This window comes from Globicephala melas, chromosome 4 (genome assembly GCF_963455315.2).
Source record: "Globicephala melas chromosome 4, mGloMel1.2, whole genome shotgun sequence".
NCBI lineage: Eukaryota > Metazoa > Chordata > Mammalia > Artiodactyla > Delphinidae > Globicephala > Globicephala melas.
Window position 1 is genome coordinate 22,852,591 of NC_083317.1, and position 19,104 is coordinate 22,871,694.

The 19,104-nt window shown below is 34.7% G+C and overlaps 1 protein-coding gene across 2 annotated transcripts in view; it reads right to left on the reverse strand.

Moving 5' to 3' along the window:
• NCAM2 (neural cell adhesion molecule 2) overlaps positions 1-19,104 on the reverse strand; it is a 493,693-nt gene that overhangs the window by 191,482 nt on the left and 283,107 nt on the right. For both annotated transcript variants that reach the window (XM_030877736.2, XM_030877737.2), the window contains exons 3-5: positions 15,380-15,586; positions 13,293-13,436; positions 6,751-6,888 (exon numbers count right to left, since the gene is read on the reverse strand). In XM_030877736.2, coding sequence (XP_030733596.1) covers positions 6,751-6,888; positions 13,293-13,436; positions 15,380-15,586 — 489 coding nt within the window. The remainder of the gene's footprint in view (positions 1-6,750; positions 6,889-13,292; positions 13,437-15,379; positions 15,587-19,104) is intronic.

Consider the following 19,104-nt stretch of genomic DNA (forward strand, 5'->3'; position numbering starts at 1 on the left):
TAAAATAATGATTGGATAAGTATTAAGGAGAAAAAAATATATTTTTTTCTTTCCTTGTATTCCCAGATTGCTAATCTTTGAAATTAAGTGGGATAATTAGGAAGAAAAATGTTTTATCAAATTAGAAAATATTCTGGTTTTGATAAATGCTTACTTTTTGACCTTTCGGTGAATTATATATTATATAATATTGTTATAAATTACCAATCCTCTCATAACTTGCAGTCATTAAACTGACTTAAAATATCTCTCTGCATGTTTGAGTCAATTATATTACTGATATACAAGAGGTTGGTTTACTGTCTTTTATGTTTGTATATATGTTTTACATTATATAACATTGCATAAAAGTTAAAGAGAAAAAGTCTGACTTTTCATTTTTAATAAAAAGAAAAGCATTTTCTCCTAATTTTCTTAACTTTAAGAACTGGATAGAAATAGGTAGGAATATAAAATACACTGCCTGAGGGAATAGAGGTACACATTCAGATACCTACTTGCAAAAATATCTCTGGCCATTGTCATCAACTGTTGATTTTAATGTTCGAAGGAAAACTAAAGACACAACTGCTTTAAAATTATACTTCTAGGTGTTTTTTATCTATTCTCAATTGTCCCTGCTTCCATTATCCCAAGTCTGAGCCAGCAGTTAGTGGATCATTCTTCACAAATTTACAAAAGATTCAGAAAATAATGAATCATTACACTTTAAAAAAACATTTTACAAAAATAACACTCTAGGGCTTCCCTGGTGGTGCAGTGGTTGAGAGTCTGCCTGCTGATGCAGGGGACACGGGTTCATGTCCTGGTCCGGGAGGATCCCACATGCCGCAGAGCAGCTGGGCCCGTGAGCCATGGCCACTGAGCCTGCGCGTCCGGAGCCTGTGCTCCGCAACGGGAGAGGCCACAACAGTGAGAGGCCCGCGTACCGCAAAAACAAAACAAAACAAAACAAAAAAAACACACTCTATTGGCTGTATTTTTTAATTTAAAAGTTATTTCCAGGTCTTTTCATCATTTTTTGAGTAGTTTGGGAGAGCATTTTATTTAACTAAGGGCTAGGAATCTGATGCAGAATGGGCATGGGTTAAAGCAAGAGAATTTTGATCCTCTTTTTAAAAATTTACCCATGATTTGTGTATGTGTGTGTGTGTGTGTGTGTGTGTGTGTGTGTGTGTGTAGTCAATTATCTAGTAAAAAGAGTTCAGAAATGTATAGAAAAGATGGCCAGCAAATTCAGCAAGTTAATAAAAATGTAATAAGGTATAATAATAAAATCAAGTTAGCCAATGGGAAGTTAATGAAAAGAAAGGTTTTAGGCATTTGGAAAACTTACCTAAGATCCAGTAAAGAGCAGGTATGAACACATATACATATGTTGAAAAATATTGGGAAAATACCAGTAGTACATCAATGTTTGGTAGATGAGTGAAGTCAGTGATTAGAAACAGAATACTGAACTCATGGGGCAAGATTTCTCTCAAATTATCAACCAGACCTACCTGTAAATCAACCCACATTCTCACCCATTTTTGATTCATTTCCTCCAGGCTCAGCATAAAATATATCCTCTTTATGTTCAAGGTATATCTTCCTTACAAACGTCCTAACACTCCAGTCACTTCCTCTGGTCCTCATTAAACATTTTTTTGTTTGTTTGTTTGTTTTGCGGTACGTGGGCCTCTCACTGCTGTGGCCTCTCCCGCTGCGGAGCACAGGCTTCAGATGCGCAGGCTCAGCGGCCATGGCTCACGGGCCCAGCCGCCCCGCGGCATGTGGGATCCTCCCAGACCGGGGCGTGAACCCGCGTCCCCTGCATCGATAGGTGGACTCTCAACCACTGCGCCACCAGGGAAGCCCCTCATTCAACTTTTTAATGTTTCCCATTTAATAGCTGGTTCCAACAAGCTGAGGTAATAAGTGCTGTACCTTCAATACTTTTCTTATTCAGTTAATGTACATGCACATTTATTCTTTAAGTCATTGCAGTCTGAATGTTACCCATCCATGCAAATGATATTGTTCACCATACTGTCTCTTGTAAACTCATAATTGCCAAATTTACCAGATATATTTCAGTTCACTACTTATTGATCACTTCTGCTTGCATTTACTACTTTGGAAGCCTAGAACCCACATTAGAAGTCTTGAAATTAAGCCTTTATTGCTCTTGCCTCTGTGACACACTTGTAAGCACAACGACTTTGTTTCAAACACTATCTGATTATATACCTTCCTCTTCATTTCTTTGTCTTTCAGCACAGACCCTACTTATCTCTGACTTGAACTCATTTCTTCTCCCTGCCTCCATCCTTCTCTCTCTCTCGGGTACCCTGCTCCTAAATGGCAGCTCATCTTTGTCTCTTAGAAGAAAGTCCATAGCCCCGCATTATCTGGCCCCTCCTGCTTTGCAGCTACATCTCCACCTAATCCCCAAACCAACTGGCTAACATCACCATCACTCCCTCCCTAAAACTTTCATATTCCTGTAACAGTTAAGGTATTAGATCTTTTCTCACATCCTACACTCTTTTTGCTTTTGCAGACACTATTTTATCTGTCTACAATAATTTCCCCTCTTTGTTCTACAAAATAATACTTTTTCATCAATAGATTTATCCCAAATACCAAGTCTCTTCTTGTGCTACATTAGGTTCCCCTTATTATTATAAAAGAGGCTGTAAATATCTATAAAAAATGCTCTTACTATATGCTTTTGTATTCAGCAGCACCATAAACAATCAGGGACTTTAGGAAAGTTGATTATTTTAAGTGTTTGAGATAAAACTGTAAGTGCCTTGAGGGATACAATGCTATTAGATCTGTTAGTATTCTGAGCCTAACAAAGTGTGAAAAATATAGCCAGCACTTCTCATTTATCTGCTGAATAAATATATAAGTGCAAGACAAAATAACATCAAAACTATAGTCAAAAATATTCATTCAGTTGAATTCCCAATATATTGATAAGGTAATTAAAAAAATTGTAAGAAATGATCACCGTCAGGGGAAAGTGGGATTATAAGATGTCTGAGGCACACTCAGGGAAGTAATTTCAAATATATTCCTAGGTCAGACAGCATTTAAATTCCCTAAGTAAGAAAAAGCCACTGGCATTGAATTTGTCTGCTTTTCTGTGATAACAAATAACTCTAAAATCTCAGGGCTTAAAAATGTCTTTTACTTCTTATTTATGTTATGTGTTTGCACCTGCAGATCAGCTGTGACTCTGCTCCACGTGTCTTCTCCATGATGCCCAAGGTAAAGGAGAAGTCTCTGTTAGGGTCATGCTAGTTTCATGGCAGAAGGAAAGTACAAGAGAAGTAATATGTGATTCTTCTTGAAGCTTAATTTCAGCCATAGTGTATATCATGCTTGCTTATATGCCAATGGCCAGAGCAAGTCATATCATCAATTGGGTGGAGATGCAAAATCCTTCCACTGGAAGCACCACACTTCACATGGCAATGAGCAGTGATGTATAACCTCTTAAAGGGAGGGGGGATAAAGATTTGTGAAAAACTATACACAGGCATTGAGAAATATCATAATAAATTCATAAAGGGAGTTAAGGAAAAAAAAAGATTCTTAATATTTGGTATGGCTGGTACTATAAACTAGCAAGGATACCTTTTAACTAATTGTTGAAAAAATAGACTGCATTGGAAGAAAGGAAATGTGAGGGAAAAGTTGCAAAGAGCAAACAATGGAAAAAAGAAGAGCTTCTTCCAGAGGCAGGACTTGGCAAGAAAGCAGTGAATGTGAAGAAACATTTGACTGGAGTATTTGGTTGGGACTTCAATATACTTAGAGATGAAAGGAGTTGAAAAAGGTCCATGATAAAGTCCAAATTAGCAAGAATAAAAATTAGTAGCAAATAAGAGAGAGGTATGCATTATAAACTAGGGAGAAAAGCATGTAATAAGTCAAATATTGTAACTGAAGAAAAATAAGATAATGTGGATAAAGTTGGTGCTTTTATTTTATTATTAATTTTTGCAACCTCAAAATTTTCATTGAACGTCTGCAAGAGGTTTTGTAGGAGGTAAATAATAAAGGATACTTTTAGAGAGGGCTCAACATTTAAAAGGAGTAGGTAAGCAGGGCAAGAGTCAATAAGACTGGAGAGAATGATTTTTCTGACTGAAGTAAAGGCAAAATGTGAGAGAAAAGCACAGCCGTCTGGTGGCATTAGTCAATGCATTCCCTTGACAGGGTCCAAATGCATCATCCAGAAAGGGGAATAAATCGAAGGTTGATTTTGTGAACACTGTTACTTTGAAGAAATTGGTTCCAGGAATTCTAAGATATGGGAGTTTGTGACCATAACAGGGAAATGTGACTAATAAGAAGAAATGGAGATAAAGCAGTGTTCTAGTAAAGAAGGTCAGATTAGGACATATAATTGATTCTGTTAGAGGAAAAGTGGGAGTGGAAGGAGGATGGTTTGCTTTGGAGGCCAGTGTGATGCAGTCACAACAGGATATTACATACATGATTGATGTGAGTTGCACAAAGAACACATTCCAGTGTTTATCTCCTTATGAACCCCAAAATAATAAGTATAGACATAGAAATAAATATTCCAGATTGAATGCAGATCATGATAGACTTGAAGATTCAAACTTTGTTAATTGAACCCACTCATACCCAAATAATCCTTCAAGAAAAATGTAATCACATTTAAACACTCACAGATAATCTAGTGTGGAGATAGATTAGAACATGTTATAACTATATTAAAGTAGAAATTACAATAGCAGAATGGATAATAAAGGCTAAATATGCTACACCTGCCAGATGACGTTCCCTTTTTCACATCAGACTCAAATTAATGTTTTAGTGTAAAAATATATCCATAATTTTACATATACATACATTATAACATACAGCATAGTACATATTTATATACTGCTTCCTATAAACTTAGTCCTTTCTAAAAAACTTTATATTATTAACTAATATTATAACCCACATTTTCATAAGAGCATACTGAGCACAAGGTCTTGCCCGTGACAAAATACACGTATATTTCCTACCTTAGATTCTTTCGGAAACAAAGGACAGTAGATGGTTAAGTCAATACTGAAGAAACTAAATAGCCACTGTGAGTTACCTTTGTTTATTGTACATAATAAAGAGGGAAAGATATTAGAAATACTTATAGATATAAAAATAGATATATAGATACAGTTACAAACATAGTACTTATCTCCATATTTAAACCTATTCTTCATGCACTGAAATCTTCCTCTTGGGCTGAAGGCCAAAACTTCCATCAACGATAGCACTCGATAAATACCAGATTCTGCACACCAAAAAAAGGCTCTCAAAGTCTTCTCTCAGAAGGCCTGGCACTTTGGACTCACCCATGAGCATGTGCAGTTTCTACCCACCTGCCTAATAACCATCTGGTCTATTCCATTATGTTATCCATACATCTCAATTAATTATAGACTTAGAGAAGGAGAGAAAAAAATTCTCAGTGATTTAATATTCTCTTTACCTTTCAGCATGAATTTTGTGGTTAAAATACCTTCACTCCAGGAAAGGAAAAGCAAATAACTCTTTTAGATCTATATGCTATTCCTGGTGGTGTTCTCCAGTCTCTTCAAGAAACTGGAGAGATAGATCATGGTGGGAGGTGCATAGGATATGGAAGAAGATACTGATTTATGTTTCCCCTTCCCAGCCCTAAGTGATAGAAAACTCATGGCTAACTCTTTAAATTCATATTTTGTCTATTCCAGAAAGAACAAATTACATTCTGCTTCTAGAATCCTGTGATTATGGTTATTTCTAATTTATTTTAAAATAGAAGAAAAAGTCAAAGTGCATTTGTGTAGTGTTACTACTAGTATTTCCATATGGCTGAAGCATGGGCTACCTATGAGCGGATGGTTAGAGAAGGTAGCTGATGATCATAAAAGACTTCCTATACCATGAAGAGTGGCTTTTATTTTGTCTTGAAGGTAATGGGAAACACTGACAATTTTAAGTGTTGAAAGGTTGATAGGACAGAAAGTTGGAATTGTGAAATTGAGAGTAGAGAAAACAAACAACTTACAGCCACACAAGAAAAATACAAAAAAGAATTGGAAAGGGCAGCACTCATGGAAGGCATGGTAGGGAAAATAGAGTATATTTGATAGATGTCAAAGAAATACAGCGCGCATCTTGGTGGCACATTAGATTACCAAAGTGGAGATAACTAGGATAACATTAATCTATCTTCTGCCTCACAGAATGTCATGTTAACCCAGCCATGCAATAGAGTAAAGTAGCCAAATTTGGAGGAAGAGATGTCATCTTGATGTCATAAACTTAGCTAATAACGTCCATTAATATTTCAAAGGGTAACTATGTATTCAATTATTTAATTTGGTAAAACTTGCAAATACTGTTAATTAGTTGAAGCAAGTAATTAATGTAATTTAAAAGTAAAATCTAGTATCATACTTTACTGTATTTCATTTGACATACTTCCAACAACTACAAAGACAGAAAAAGGCAACTACTCCCTTATAGACTCTTTGTAAAGGAGGATGACAATGTTAAATAAGTCACAGATCCTGCCCTTGAGGCTGTAATACAATGTAACAGATGCTACCCTAGAGCTGAGGAGATTTCCTCTAGGTATAGAAGAGGTTCATTAGGGAAGTCTTGAGTGCTGAGTTTACATGGTTGCCCTTTTAATAAACATATTGCTAAATGCAACACAAAGATACATACTAATTATTATCTGCTTACCATTAACAATAACGATGATATCACGGAAGTCAATTTCTCCCCTAGCCTCCACTCTTCCTTCACACCTGTATATACCTTCATCACTTTTATTGATGTTAAGAATCTGCAGATTACTGTTGGCTAAGATAGCAAACCGATCTGTAAGGTAAGCAAAGGGGAGGAAATGATATCAGTAATTGAAGGCAGAGTCCAGCATGCTTTAAATTGCTAAGTGTTAAAATATGGAACTTGTCTGACACTATCAAACTTTTCATCAACAAACAAATTCAAATTTGAAAGTAAAATATAATTTCATGACTTCAATTTTTCCACTCTACACTGCCTGGTTACACATTTTTTTCAAAAATACATTCAAGGCCTTCCCTGTGGCACAGTGGTTGAGAGTCCACCAGCCGATGCAGGGGACACGGGTTCGCGCCCCGGTCTGGGAGGATCCCACATGCCGCAGAGTGGCTGGGCCCGTGAGCCATGGCCGCTGAGTCTGCGCGTCCGGAGCCTGTGCTCCACAATGGGAGAGGCCACAACAGTGAGAGCCCCGCGTACCGCAAAAAAAAAAAAAAAAAAAATACATTAAAATACATTCAAGACTTTATTTCCACATAAAATGGTTAGGCTATTATTTTGCCTTTGGTACTTTGAACGCAGAAATGATACACAAAAGAACAAAGCCGAGAGATCAGATATAGCAGACACAAAGACGTTTTGACTGTAAATATGTAGCAACTTGGGTAAGGAAAAGGGTTAGAAAATTGATTGAATATCCTTCCTCACACAATAATTAAACTAATAATTGCACATACCCTGAGAAGGCAGCTAAAATATATAATAATATTCAAGTCATGTAGAGGGCATATAAAATCGTCATATCTCAGATTTATTTGAAAAATTTTTATTCTAAATGCAAGATAATCCATTTTAGGAAGGAACAGATTAGACTTCATTAATTTTACATAGATTCCATTTTATGTGTGAGTATATGCACATGCATAAATACAAAACTAAGCTGTTATAGGGCACGCATTAGCTGATTGTTGAAAATAACCTGGCTAGCCTAAGTAGCATCTCAGCCTGACAGTATTTTCCATAATGCCTGGCTCAGTTTTTAATCATCACAATTTTGTTGCAGTCTTTGCAGTCTTAACACCTTTCCCCTTCCTATCAAGTAAAGAATGTTCTCATATCCAGTTGTTTTCCTAAATTTCATTAATCAATTCATCCATAGATATCATCGAACATCATCTGTTTGCTAGGTACTGTATTTGGATACATTGATGAATAAGAGAAAACATCCTTGACCCCTTTGGGACTTTTGGTAAGGTAGAAATGTCATTAATTTAAGGTACCCACCTCTGGATATCTACTGTTAAAGCTACTTTTGGGGACTGTTCCAGTATTTATTGCTCTTCCCCTATTTGCTGGCTTAATAGAGGTATTAGGGCAAACACAGAAGCCACATGAGAAAATGGTCCAGCCTCCCTCAACCTGGATCACTGAAAGGATGGAAGGGTAGAATCCTGCCTCTCCCCCTGCTGCCAATTGGACTTTGCGTGAGTGAGAAATAAATTGCTATGACATTAAGCCATCCGTATTTGGGGTTCATTTTTCACAGCAATTCCTTAAGTCAAAGTAGAAGTTTGGGTTTTAAATACAAATAAGGAAGTTATCAGACTATAGAAGGTCATTAAAATAGGTGAGCATGTGGTTATTGATTGTCTAAGAGATAGTTAATAAGGAATGGAAATGTGTAGATTCTGAGGCTACCTCAGAAAGAAAATACCAGTTACAAGTCTACAGATACACAATTTTCAGCCCAGGAAGTATAAACTTTCCCAAAATATTTATTTCACCTTTTGGGTGACCCTAAGAAGAGATACAAAAATGTTTATGCAGATGCTTTCCCCTGGTAAATTTTCTCACCAAAGAAGAGACTGGAGAGAAATAAAGGCAATCTGCAAGAAATATAACTTATAATAAGTCCTGGAATAACTCAGAACTCTTAAAAATGCATGATATTTCAAAGTAAATGTAAAAAAACTCTATTCAAGTGTGTTGCTGGAAATTAGAATGAGCAGCAATTACAGTTGACCCTTGAACAACACAGGTTTGAACTGTGCAGATCCACTTATATGGGAATCTTTTTCAATAGTAAATACAGTACTACACAATCCGAAGCTGACTGAATCTGAGGATGCAGAACTGAACCACAGATATGAAGGAATCTCAGATAAGGAGGACCAACTATAAATTATACTTGAATTTTTGACTGCATGTCAAGTTGGCACCCTAACCCCTGTGTTTTTCATGGGTCACCTGTATGAATTAAAAAGTTCAAATTTAGAGAGGGATGCAATGAGTCATAACTAAATCATTGTAATATTATATTTTCTAACTCACTAAAATATGTATCATCCTCAACTAAAAATTCTAAGTATATGTGTAAAGTCCATGGAATGATGTTAGCAAACTCTCAAACCAAAGAGCATTATTAATATGTATTTACAAAAAGCATTTGAAGAAAGCACTGCTTCAATCAATCACACATAACTTTGGATATTGGAACTATTTAACTATTAGAGATGATCTATTTATCTCAGTTTTACAGACATCCACATTTTCATTATTGCAGTAAGAAAATAAATGAAATCAAATAATACACAATAAGGTGTCTGCTTTATGTTTCTTTAAGCATTATGTTTCTTTAAGCAGGTTATTTTTTAAAAGTTCCCTCTTCTTCTCATTCCACAGCCACTGAATGGTTTGCTTCATCTACTCCTATGCTTTCAACCTATATTTTGATGATTCACAATTTTTCTTCAGACCAGATGATTCCTGTGATTCCAGAATTGTGCAAGAGTCAACCAGATGTACAAACTTAGAAGGGTTGTAAATACTTCAATCTCAGCATGTTTAAAATTTGGCTCACTAGCTCCACCTGAAATTTCTCATACGGTACTCTCCAGTTCTGTCTTCACAGGTCTTTACATTGAGCTAGTTGCCCAAGGCAAATTCCTTGAGTCATCTTTGACTTCTCCATCTCTCTTAGTGTGCATGTCCAATCAAACCCATATCCTATCACTTCTCCCTTTATCATTTCTTAGTCTAGAATCTACTTTTCCCTCAGCAGTTATTTCATTTGGATTTGAATTGTTCTCATTGCCTGGAGCTTGGCCTTGACTCTCATCCAATTCATTCTCCTCACTGAAGCAATGATATCCGTCTCAATAAATATTAGGTCATGTCACTGCCCTAATTAAAACCCTTTAGTGATGTCACCTTTGGATAGATTCTAAACTTCTCAATAGAGACGTCAAGGCCATATTGACTTGGCTCAACCTTCTTTTCCAGTTTCCTTTCTTATTAGTCTTTATTTACAAATCCTAGTTATTGTAAGTATTCTAGTTGTACTTATTCATAAATTCTAGTTATAATGAACTTAATTCAGTTTCTGAAATGTGTCACTCATGCTTTCACCTCTGGGCCATTGCATATGGTGTCCTCTCCTCTTGAAAAGTCCCCACCATTCTCTAGCTGGCTAATCCCTTTTCGTCTTTAAGGGTTGCTTTTCTCTCTCAGCAGGCACCTTTGAACACTCTCCTCTGCCCTAACTAGTTCAGGTGCTCTTTCTTTATCATCTTCTATCACTGCACTTTCCTTATAATATACCTCAATATACGTTGCTTTCATTGATTGATTTTTTCCACTAGATTATTAATATGTTGAGGGTAGTGGACTTGTTCATCGTTCAAACCATGAATCGCCACCTTCTAGTACACTAGATGAAATATACTTACACTAGATGAAATATACTAAGTGTTCAATAACTGTTGAATGACTTTTTATACTGGAAGTAGATTCCATACAAATTTTATTGAACAAGATGATTTTACCCATAGTTTTTTGATGCCTAAAGGGTACTTCATTAGAAAATGCTCAAAACATTTAGGAAGTTTCAGAGATAGCTTTCAAAATGGCTGAGGTAGAATGGCAACTGCAATAGCATATCCTTCCATCAGGGTTGAGACTGAAAGTCAGGATATTCAACTTTTATAACAAAATGTCACCTTTACTCCCTAAATACTTGGATTCTTTAGCATATGGATTTCCTTTCAACAAACAACATGGTAAACCTCCACTTTGAGTAGTCTGTGGGAACATTAATAATGCATATTTGTCACACAGCTGCTACCAAAAGCATGGTTAATAAGATGGACATTTTCAAACCTTCATTGTTTCATATGGAGACTTTAAACTTTATTCCTATGCCACACTAAGGCTTCAGAAAGTTATCTGTACACACTGCATTATTCTAAATCCCCATATATGTTCCTTTCATGGCTGTAAACCTAATCATATTTCATTAGTTTTAATAAAAGGATCACATAAAGTATAAAAATCTGAAGAATATTACTTCTTATAAATCTGTTATGAATGTAAAAAGTGTTTGATAATGAAGTATGTGGCAAGTTTCTCAAATATTAAAAGGTTAGAAAAGTTTGTTCATATTCACAATTCCCCTACATCCTTTACATCCCAAAGTCAGAACAAATTTTACGTCCTTTTTAAAAAAATCGATTTTGCCTTCCCTGCAACTCAGCGTTAAGTTTCTATGTTTAACTGATTCCCAAGAATTAAAAGCTCAATGAGAAGGAACAAGAAAAATAAATGTTATTTATTGAGAATCTGATATAGAGTCAAATATTGTATTCATTCAGTTAACAAATATTTATAAGCCTATCTTACTTAAAACTCAAACCGTTGTTCAAAATCCATATAATAATTTACTGTTTACAGATGAAGAATCCGAATTAGGTACAGAGCAGTTAGAAAAGTTGTTTGAAGCTTTAGGGACAAGGAAAGAGTAGAGCCGTAATGGAATTCCAACTTCACAGCATTTCATCCTTGGGTACTGGGAAAAATGTGTGAGCTGTAGCATAGAAGCATCACTCCTCCATCAGCACTGTACTTGACCATCAATCTTTGCTTTGAGGATTTAACTGTCTTTTTTTTTTTCAGACAATTAATCATTAGATTTTATTCCCAAATAAATTACAAAAAGTAGATATTATAGGGCAACCTCCATGGATGCCAATGAATGAACTGTCTTTAGGCTTGAATTCCATCTGGCTACTTAACTGGAGGGATCATCTGCTCAGGGAAGATGGAGATGCTGATTGGTGCCCTGGGCCCATTCAGTCAAGACCTTGCCAGTGCCTGCTGCACACACTCTCTGCCCAGAGGCCTACAGTCAGCATCGATTTAACTGTCTTTTAAAATAAAACTCATTTCAAAACCATCTTGTGATTATGGTTTACAGTAAACCAGATGTACACTTGAAGCCTAAGATGTAGGTAGTCTGAAAATGTTTAGACATTGTCATTTAACTGCGATGAAAGAATTGCCTTTTCTTTATTATTGAGGGGAAGAAAGCAGAAAATATACTGTACAATTTATTCATGAAATTTATTAGCAAAACCTAAAGCAGTTTTCTGAAAATAAAGTAAGAGGAAATAAAGTATTATATCTCATTAACTTACTATAATAGAAAAAAGAGTTTTAGTAAATAACTGACAAGCAGTGAAAATGCCAAGTCCAGAAAACTTCTCTCAAAATTAAAAAAAAATTACTATCATCATCATGATACTTTCTCTGTACATATTCAAAAACAGAAACCCTCTGCCTTCTCTCCTTTATGTTGTAGAAGTTTCATCTCTTAGAAACACAAAACAAAATCATCCAAGATAGAAAGTATTTTAAAAGATTCAATTATTTTGTACCTCTCTGCAATGTAAGTGCAATGAAAAATATTCTAAATCGAAAATGCTCCCAATTCACAATGATAAAGTAGCATAATGTAAGCAAATCATGCATCAATTTCAGATGTCATTTTATTCTGGAATTTCAGCTCAGTCTGAATCAAAATCATGAAGACAATTGAAATGAATGTACTCTTCTTCCTATTATCCATATTCATCTTATCATAATATTTAGAATATGTAGGTATCTTTGAAAGAACAGTGACAGTAAAATAAATAGGATTCATATAGACATTATTATAAGTTTACACATAATAAGCCCATGGGATTGTTTGAATTATAATATGTAGAATTTCAATAGATCAGGATTGATTCCTTTATTTGTTTAGTATCCTTGAACTGTTTGTATATAATTTTTTCTTGATCTAGAGCAGGAGTCAGCAAACTTTTTCTGTAATCTTCAGAAAATAACTATTGTAGGCTTTGTAGGACAAACCATCTGTGTCACAGCTGTTCAGCTTTGTTCCCAAAGTAGCCATAGACAATATGTAACAATTGGGTTTGGCTGAATTTTCATAACACCTTAAAAAAACAGCAGAGGAGCTGAATTTAGCCTGAGGGCCATAGTTTGCCAACCTCTAGTTTAGAGCTCTGAGGTTCTCAAAAAACAGTTGTTTGAGGCTTAGGGTCAAACAATCTAATTGCTATATTTACTTAGGTAGATTCAGTCTTTTAAAAAATTGCAATATTTTTAGAACATATAACTTAGAGAGTTACCAAAATACTAACTGTCGGAAATAGCGGTGACTTCCTCATTATGATGCAACCAGCTGACAACAGGTGCAGGCGAACTGCTGACTCGGCAAACCACTTCTGCATTCTCTCCTTGTTTGAACTCTTGAGGAGACACCACTTCTCTGAAAGTGAGTTTTTCTGTATGAAGAAAGTAAAACAAACCATACAAGTATTATTGCTTATTTCTTCCAATAGCATATTTCAGAATCCGTGTTTATTGATGCTGTAATAAAATAATTAGGTAAATCTAGATCCTTTAACACCTTAAACCAGATCATCTAATTCTCCTACTCAATAAATTCCAACTCACTGAGAATAAAATCCAAAGTCCTTACAATGCCACACTAAGTCCTGTATGAACTGGAGTCTGCCCCACAATTCTGATCCCAATTTTTCTTCTCTCCTCCTAGCTGCTGCTTTGGGCAGTTCCTTGAACACTCCGCATTTGTTCTCATTCTGGGGCATTTGCACTCTCTTAAATTCCTTCAAATTTCTGCTCAACCTCCACAAACAAAATAGCCATCTCCCTACGTTTCTAAACCACTTAATTTCTTTCCTATAGAATTCTATGGCATATATATCTAGCATTTAAGCATTAGTTTTTGCTTACTTTTTGTCTGTCTCTACCCATTAAAATGTTGGCACCAAGTGGCCAGTGATATTTTCTGTTTCAGTCACTAATGTCTTTAGGAATTAGAATATTGTCTGCCACGCAGTAGACATACAATAAGTGTATTGAATGAATGCATGAATATGGATATTTATGCTTGAGGAGACATTTTCACAAAAGTAATTCATTGTTCTTGCTAAGAAAAAACAATTTTTTTTTTACCTTCACAAATAAAGCACTAGGGATCTTCCTTTGTATCATTTCAAAGGACACTTCTTTCCAGACACTAGTCTATGAAATGATGATTTCAACTTAATTCTTTGTTATTTATGAAACTGGTACAGTAAATGGTCATATAAATAAGTAAAACATCTTTCCTTGAGGAGCTTAGAAACTAACAGGAGGGAAAAAGAAAAAAAAAAAGAGGTCAAATCAGGAAAAATGAGGGCAACAATACTCCAACAGATTGCCCCACTCATCTAAGAGGAAGCCTTGCTCTGGTGCTGCTTTGGCCTTTTTTCCCCGTATGCTATTTCTAGAATAACAAAAACAAAGCTATAAGGAAGAGATGTCTTATGAGCTAATATTCTAAAACTTTTTTATAATTTTTCACTGGTAGAAATGCTAACTACTACAAATTAATTGTAAGGCAAAGTTCTAAGCATGAGGTAATGTAGTCCTCAAAGCAACTCTATGTATGATGTGGGTACTACAATTATATCTATTTTATAGATGAGGAAATTGAAACAGAGAGTTTACACGATTGCTCAAGGCCACAGGTGTAAGTGATAGAGCCTGGTTTCAAATCCTGGGAGTCAATGAACTTCAGTGTTCCTAAACAGGTTAACAATTCCTAAAAGTGAGAAGTTGGAAAGGAATGTAGGAAGCAATCAATCTCAAGTCGTAAAATGAAGTGTAAGTGTAGAAAACCTTGCTACTAAAAATGCCTGGAGTTGAAGAATCTGGTTAGATGTTATTCTTCATTAGATGAGTTTTCAGTTTTTACTCTGTCTAAAGCCTGTCAGCTGACCCTTCCCCAGTTCTCATTCTAGATTGGTCACTGTTATCACATAGGTAATTTTATTTGTTCTAATCATGATCTTTCTTTTTTGAAAGTGAAAAAAAGCACTCCCAATAAATTTTATATCACTAAATAAAGTACTGGTTTCTATTTACCCAACAGATTCTTAATGGCATCAAAAAACTAAAACATTTTCATCTATATTATTTAACCAACAGAATTGGCTCCATCTATGTATTTATAATCCACTATAACCTATTATAGATTTTATTTTAGAGATGTACTGTGGTAAAATAGAAATAAGCTAATATCTGTAAAGGTCTTAGCACATTGTCCACCACACAGTTAGTTCTTAATGAGTGTTAGTTTCTATTGTTAAGTACATTTTATTTGTATTTTTTATAAGAACGTATAATTTCAATCAATAAAACTTATAAATACATGACTTACGGTAAATTTCCAAAACAACTGTGGCTTCTTGTGTCTGTCCTTTGGCATCTGTTGCTTGACAACGATATATCCCTGCATCTTCTATATTTGCGTTGTAGATGGTTAATCGTGATCTAATACCTTCCTTTTGCACTGATACCCTTTGTGTTGAAATTATCTTCTCTCCTTGAGGATTATACCAGTCTATACTCTCAGGTTCACCAACTGCTGCAAAGAGCCATGGAAAAGAAATTTTGAAAATATGTTCCAAGTGTTTGTTTTGACACTGGCATTTACTATCGTGTAACAACTTTAACAATTTAGAAAAAAATGTAAATGGAAGACTGGAAGTCTGAAAATCTTACAATATCGAAAGTAAACACAAATGCTAGCACACATGTTATCCTTATTTATCCAACATTGAGGTTTCAATCTCGTTTGAGTAACAAAACCCAGAGGAAACTTCCAGTATGGTATTTAAGCTATGAGAGTGTAAACTTTACCACGGAAATCTATGGATTATTACCACACAAGTACTGAAAGTGCCTTGGCAACTGAGTCCAACATCAATTCCACTTAATAGGCATAATCGAAACAGAAACATGATTACTAACGTGATTTCACCTGCTCAATTCTTTTTGCTAAGGTCAGGAAATAGCACTTTTTCCCCTGATACAGCAGAGCTCATAACAACGTAAATCATTTATGAAATAAACTTTGGCTTTTGTTAATACAGAATTTTGAATTAATCTCCCAAGTTGTTAAACTTGTATAGATAAGGCCAATGACTATTTTTTAAATGGAGTCCTAATCTTCTCTTTTCCCAACTGAGATGAGTAGTTTCACCATTTTAATCTAAAACTGTTAACTATTTAATCATATGATAATTAGAATGCATTGAAATGATACTTATAGTGCTAGGCAATTACAACCAAATCATTACAGGGTAAACATTTATTTAAGTTTTCCAACTCAGAATCTAGGTTATTATTCTCTTTGTAAAAGCTGAAGCTTCCTGTGTTTTCTTTTAGTCACCAAAAGGATGTATTTCACCTAATTACTTGAGAGATAATTTGTGGAAGCAGCATACACTATTAACTGAAAAGTATCAGGAGAAAATGCATAAAGTTATATAACATCTTCAGGACCTTTTATAAGAAAATTATTCCTTCTCATTTTTTTTTCCAAGATATGGCTTTAGAAACAAATTGTCTTCCTTCCTATATCAAATTAGACATGATGGAGAAAAAAGTATGAAAGAAGTTTAGTTAAATCTTAAATGAATCTTAGTTATGTTATCTTCAGTTTTTCTGAATAGAGCCATAAAACCATAGTAGTTACAGGATAATTCATTTGGGGGAGGTATTTGTTTTAATTCCCTCCTCTATCGAGAAGTTACAAAAGAATAATTTAAATGTGCATTACTTTAAGTTTCAGCAATAGAAAACCTCACTTTATACAGTAAATTATGCAGGATATTCTGTGAAATATTTTGGACATTTTCATTCTCAATGATATGGAATAAAATTTCATGGAGAGTTTATTCTGTATTTTCATAGAGCAGTCATAATTCTCTTTTTTCTGGCAACTCAAATAATAATTTCCAATAAAACTTTGCATGTTATTTTACTGAAAAGACTGGGCTCTTGGATTAATTAATAAGTAGCATTAAACTTATTTTCTTGAAAATGTAATATAAAAATTCATTTGCTATACATGACACATTCTTATTTAGTTCTGTGAGGGTATGACTGAACTAGGCTGAGTTCTGGAACCTGGGACACTTTGCTGCAGAGCTTGCACCTGAACAAACCTCTCCTGGAGCAACAATATACAAAGAAACTATAAGGGACTAAAAATAACTGCAAGCATGTCCAGCTGGGACAAATTATGAACAAGATACAAAAAGGCCAAATCCCAATTGCTACATCTGAGGTGCTGGGAGCAAAAGCACGGTACTATGCCGAACTATGCGTGATTCCTGCACACAGCACCACCAAAGGGGTGGGCAGACCACCAAGGGGGTGGGCAGACCACTATACCTAAGCCAGCCCACCAGCCGGACCCACTGATCCACCATTACCCTCATCCCATTTAAGAGTTCAGCTCACTCCACCTCAGGGAGCGAGCAAGGGAACTTGTTACTTGTTTTTACTCCCTTGTGCTGCATCAAGAGTCCCTACAAAGCCCTGCCTGAATTCCCCCTCTGGCCTCTTACCAATTTCTATTGATTAAAGAGTCCAAGAACCCAGGTCAGTAACATGACTAACTTCTAGTTGAATTTTAAGACATATTTATTTTATTGAGTTTTAGATGTCTGTGTTCAAGAAACTTTAGAATCATATCAACATAGTCACCATTGTGATAGAAAAGTACATGCAAGCGTTTTGATTTGCATTGGTTTCCCACATCTTTATTTTTAGATTTTTGTTTTACTACTGTATTTAAGATAAATAAGGCCACTTACATGACAACAGTACAGCTCTTGATTATACGTCTTTATATAAAAGGAAAAAATGTTTAATTGTTCTGCCTTATGATTAAGGGCAAAACTCAGCACCACTGAATGACGTTAATTCGTACTTTTAAATTATGTCTTAATTTGACCTTATGAATTATATACATCATATAATTTATATCACAAAGATAATGCGAATCCAAGAAAATAATACAATTTTATTTTATTTTTCAATTCATTTTTAAACTATTTCATTATTCTGTGATCTTGTGATTTAATTGAGCTGTGTGTGTGCATTTGTGCATATAAAATATGGATAGGGTTTAGAAACAATGAACTATATTCTTATGCCAAAGCTGTACTGACATAGTAAATGATGTTGAACCAGTCTCTCCCCTACTCTCTACTTTTATATTTGCCAATATATAAAAACATGTGTCAACAAGACCTATCAATTCAGACCTTTATTAAGAAGGCAAATATGTGAAGAATCATGGCCTCAATTAGTTGTTCATATTATCTGATATTATTTTTAGATATGTTATTATAACTGCTTCTATTTTTTTAATTATCATAATAATTTAAACAAGCCATGCCATTCTGAAGACAACTTTTATAATGCATTTTATGTCAGAAATGCCTATTTAATCCAGTTTTGAATTGCTAAGTATAATCAGGAATGGAAACAATTTTAAAATATACTAAAAAGCAATTTTGTCACTAAATGAATATTTTTAAAACTTTATATATGAAGGCTTATATGCATGAAAATGAATATGATGAATTTAAATTTTGGCACTAAATGAATATTTGAAAAACTTTATATATGAAGACTTGTATGATGAAAATGAATACGATGAATCTAAACAGCAGTAGAATGTGCTCATTTGTGAGTTTTACAATATGTTGAATAGGAATTTGTTGCTTAAGTAGTTAATATCTTCTAGAAGAATTCTACATGTGCATGATTAAACTAGATGAGGTCCATGATAATTTCCCATAGTCACTACGATATATAATACTTCTAATTAATAGTCACAAAAATCTTGCAAAACCTTTGCTGATTAAATATCTACTTTTTAAAGGTCACTTTTCATAAGGAAGGATGTGATATGCTTTGTCCTAAACTTTTCATTGAAGTGAAACTATAATGCAGGGTGCCATATCTAACTTATTCATAGCGTATTTACGAAAATGGTTAAATTATAACATTTACATTCATACTAAGGTTACTATTTAGATAGAAATAATATTTAAATTGATGTAAAAGTTATCATGCATACACTAT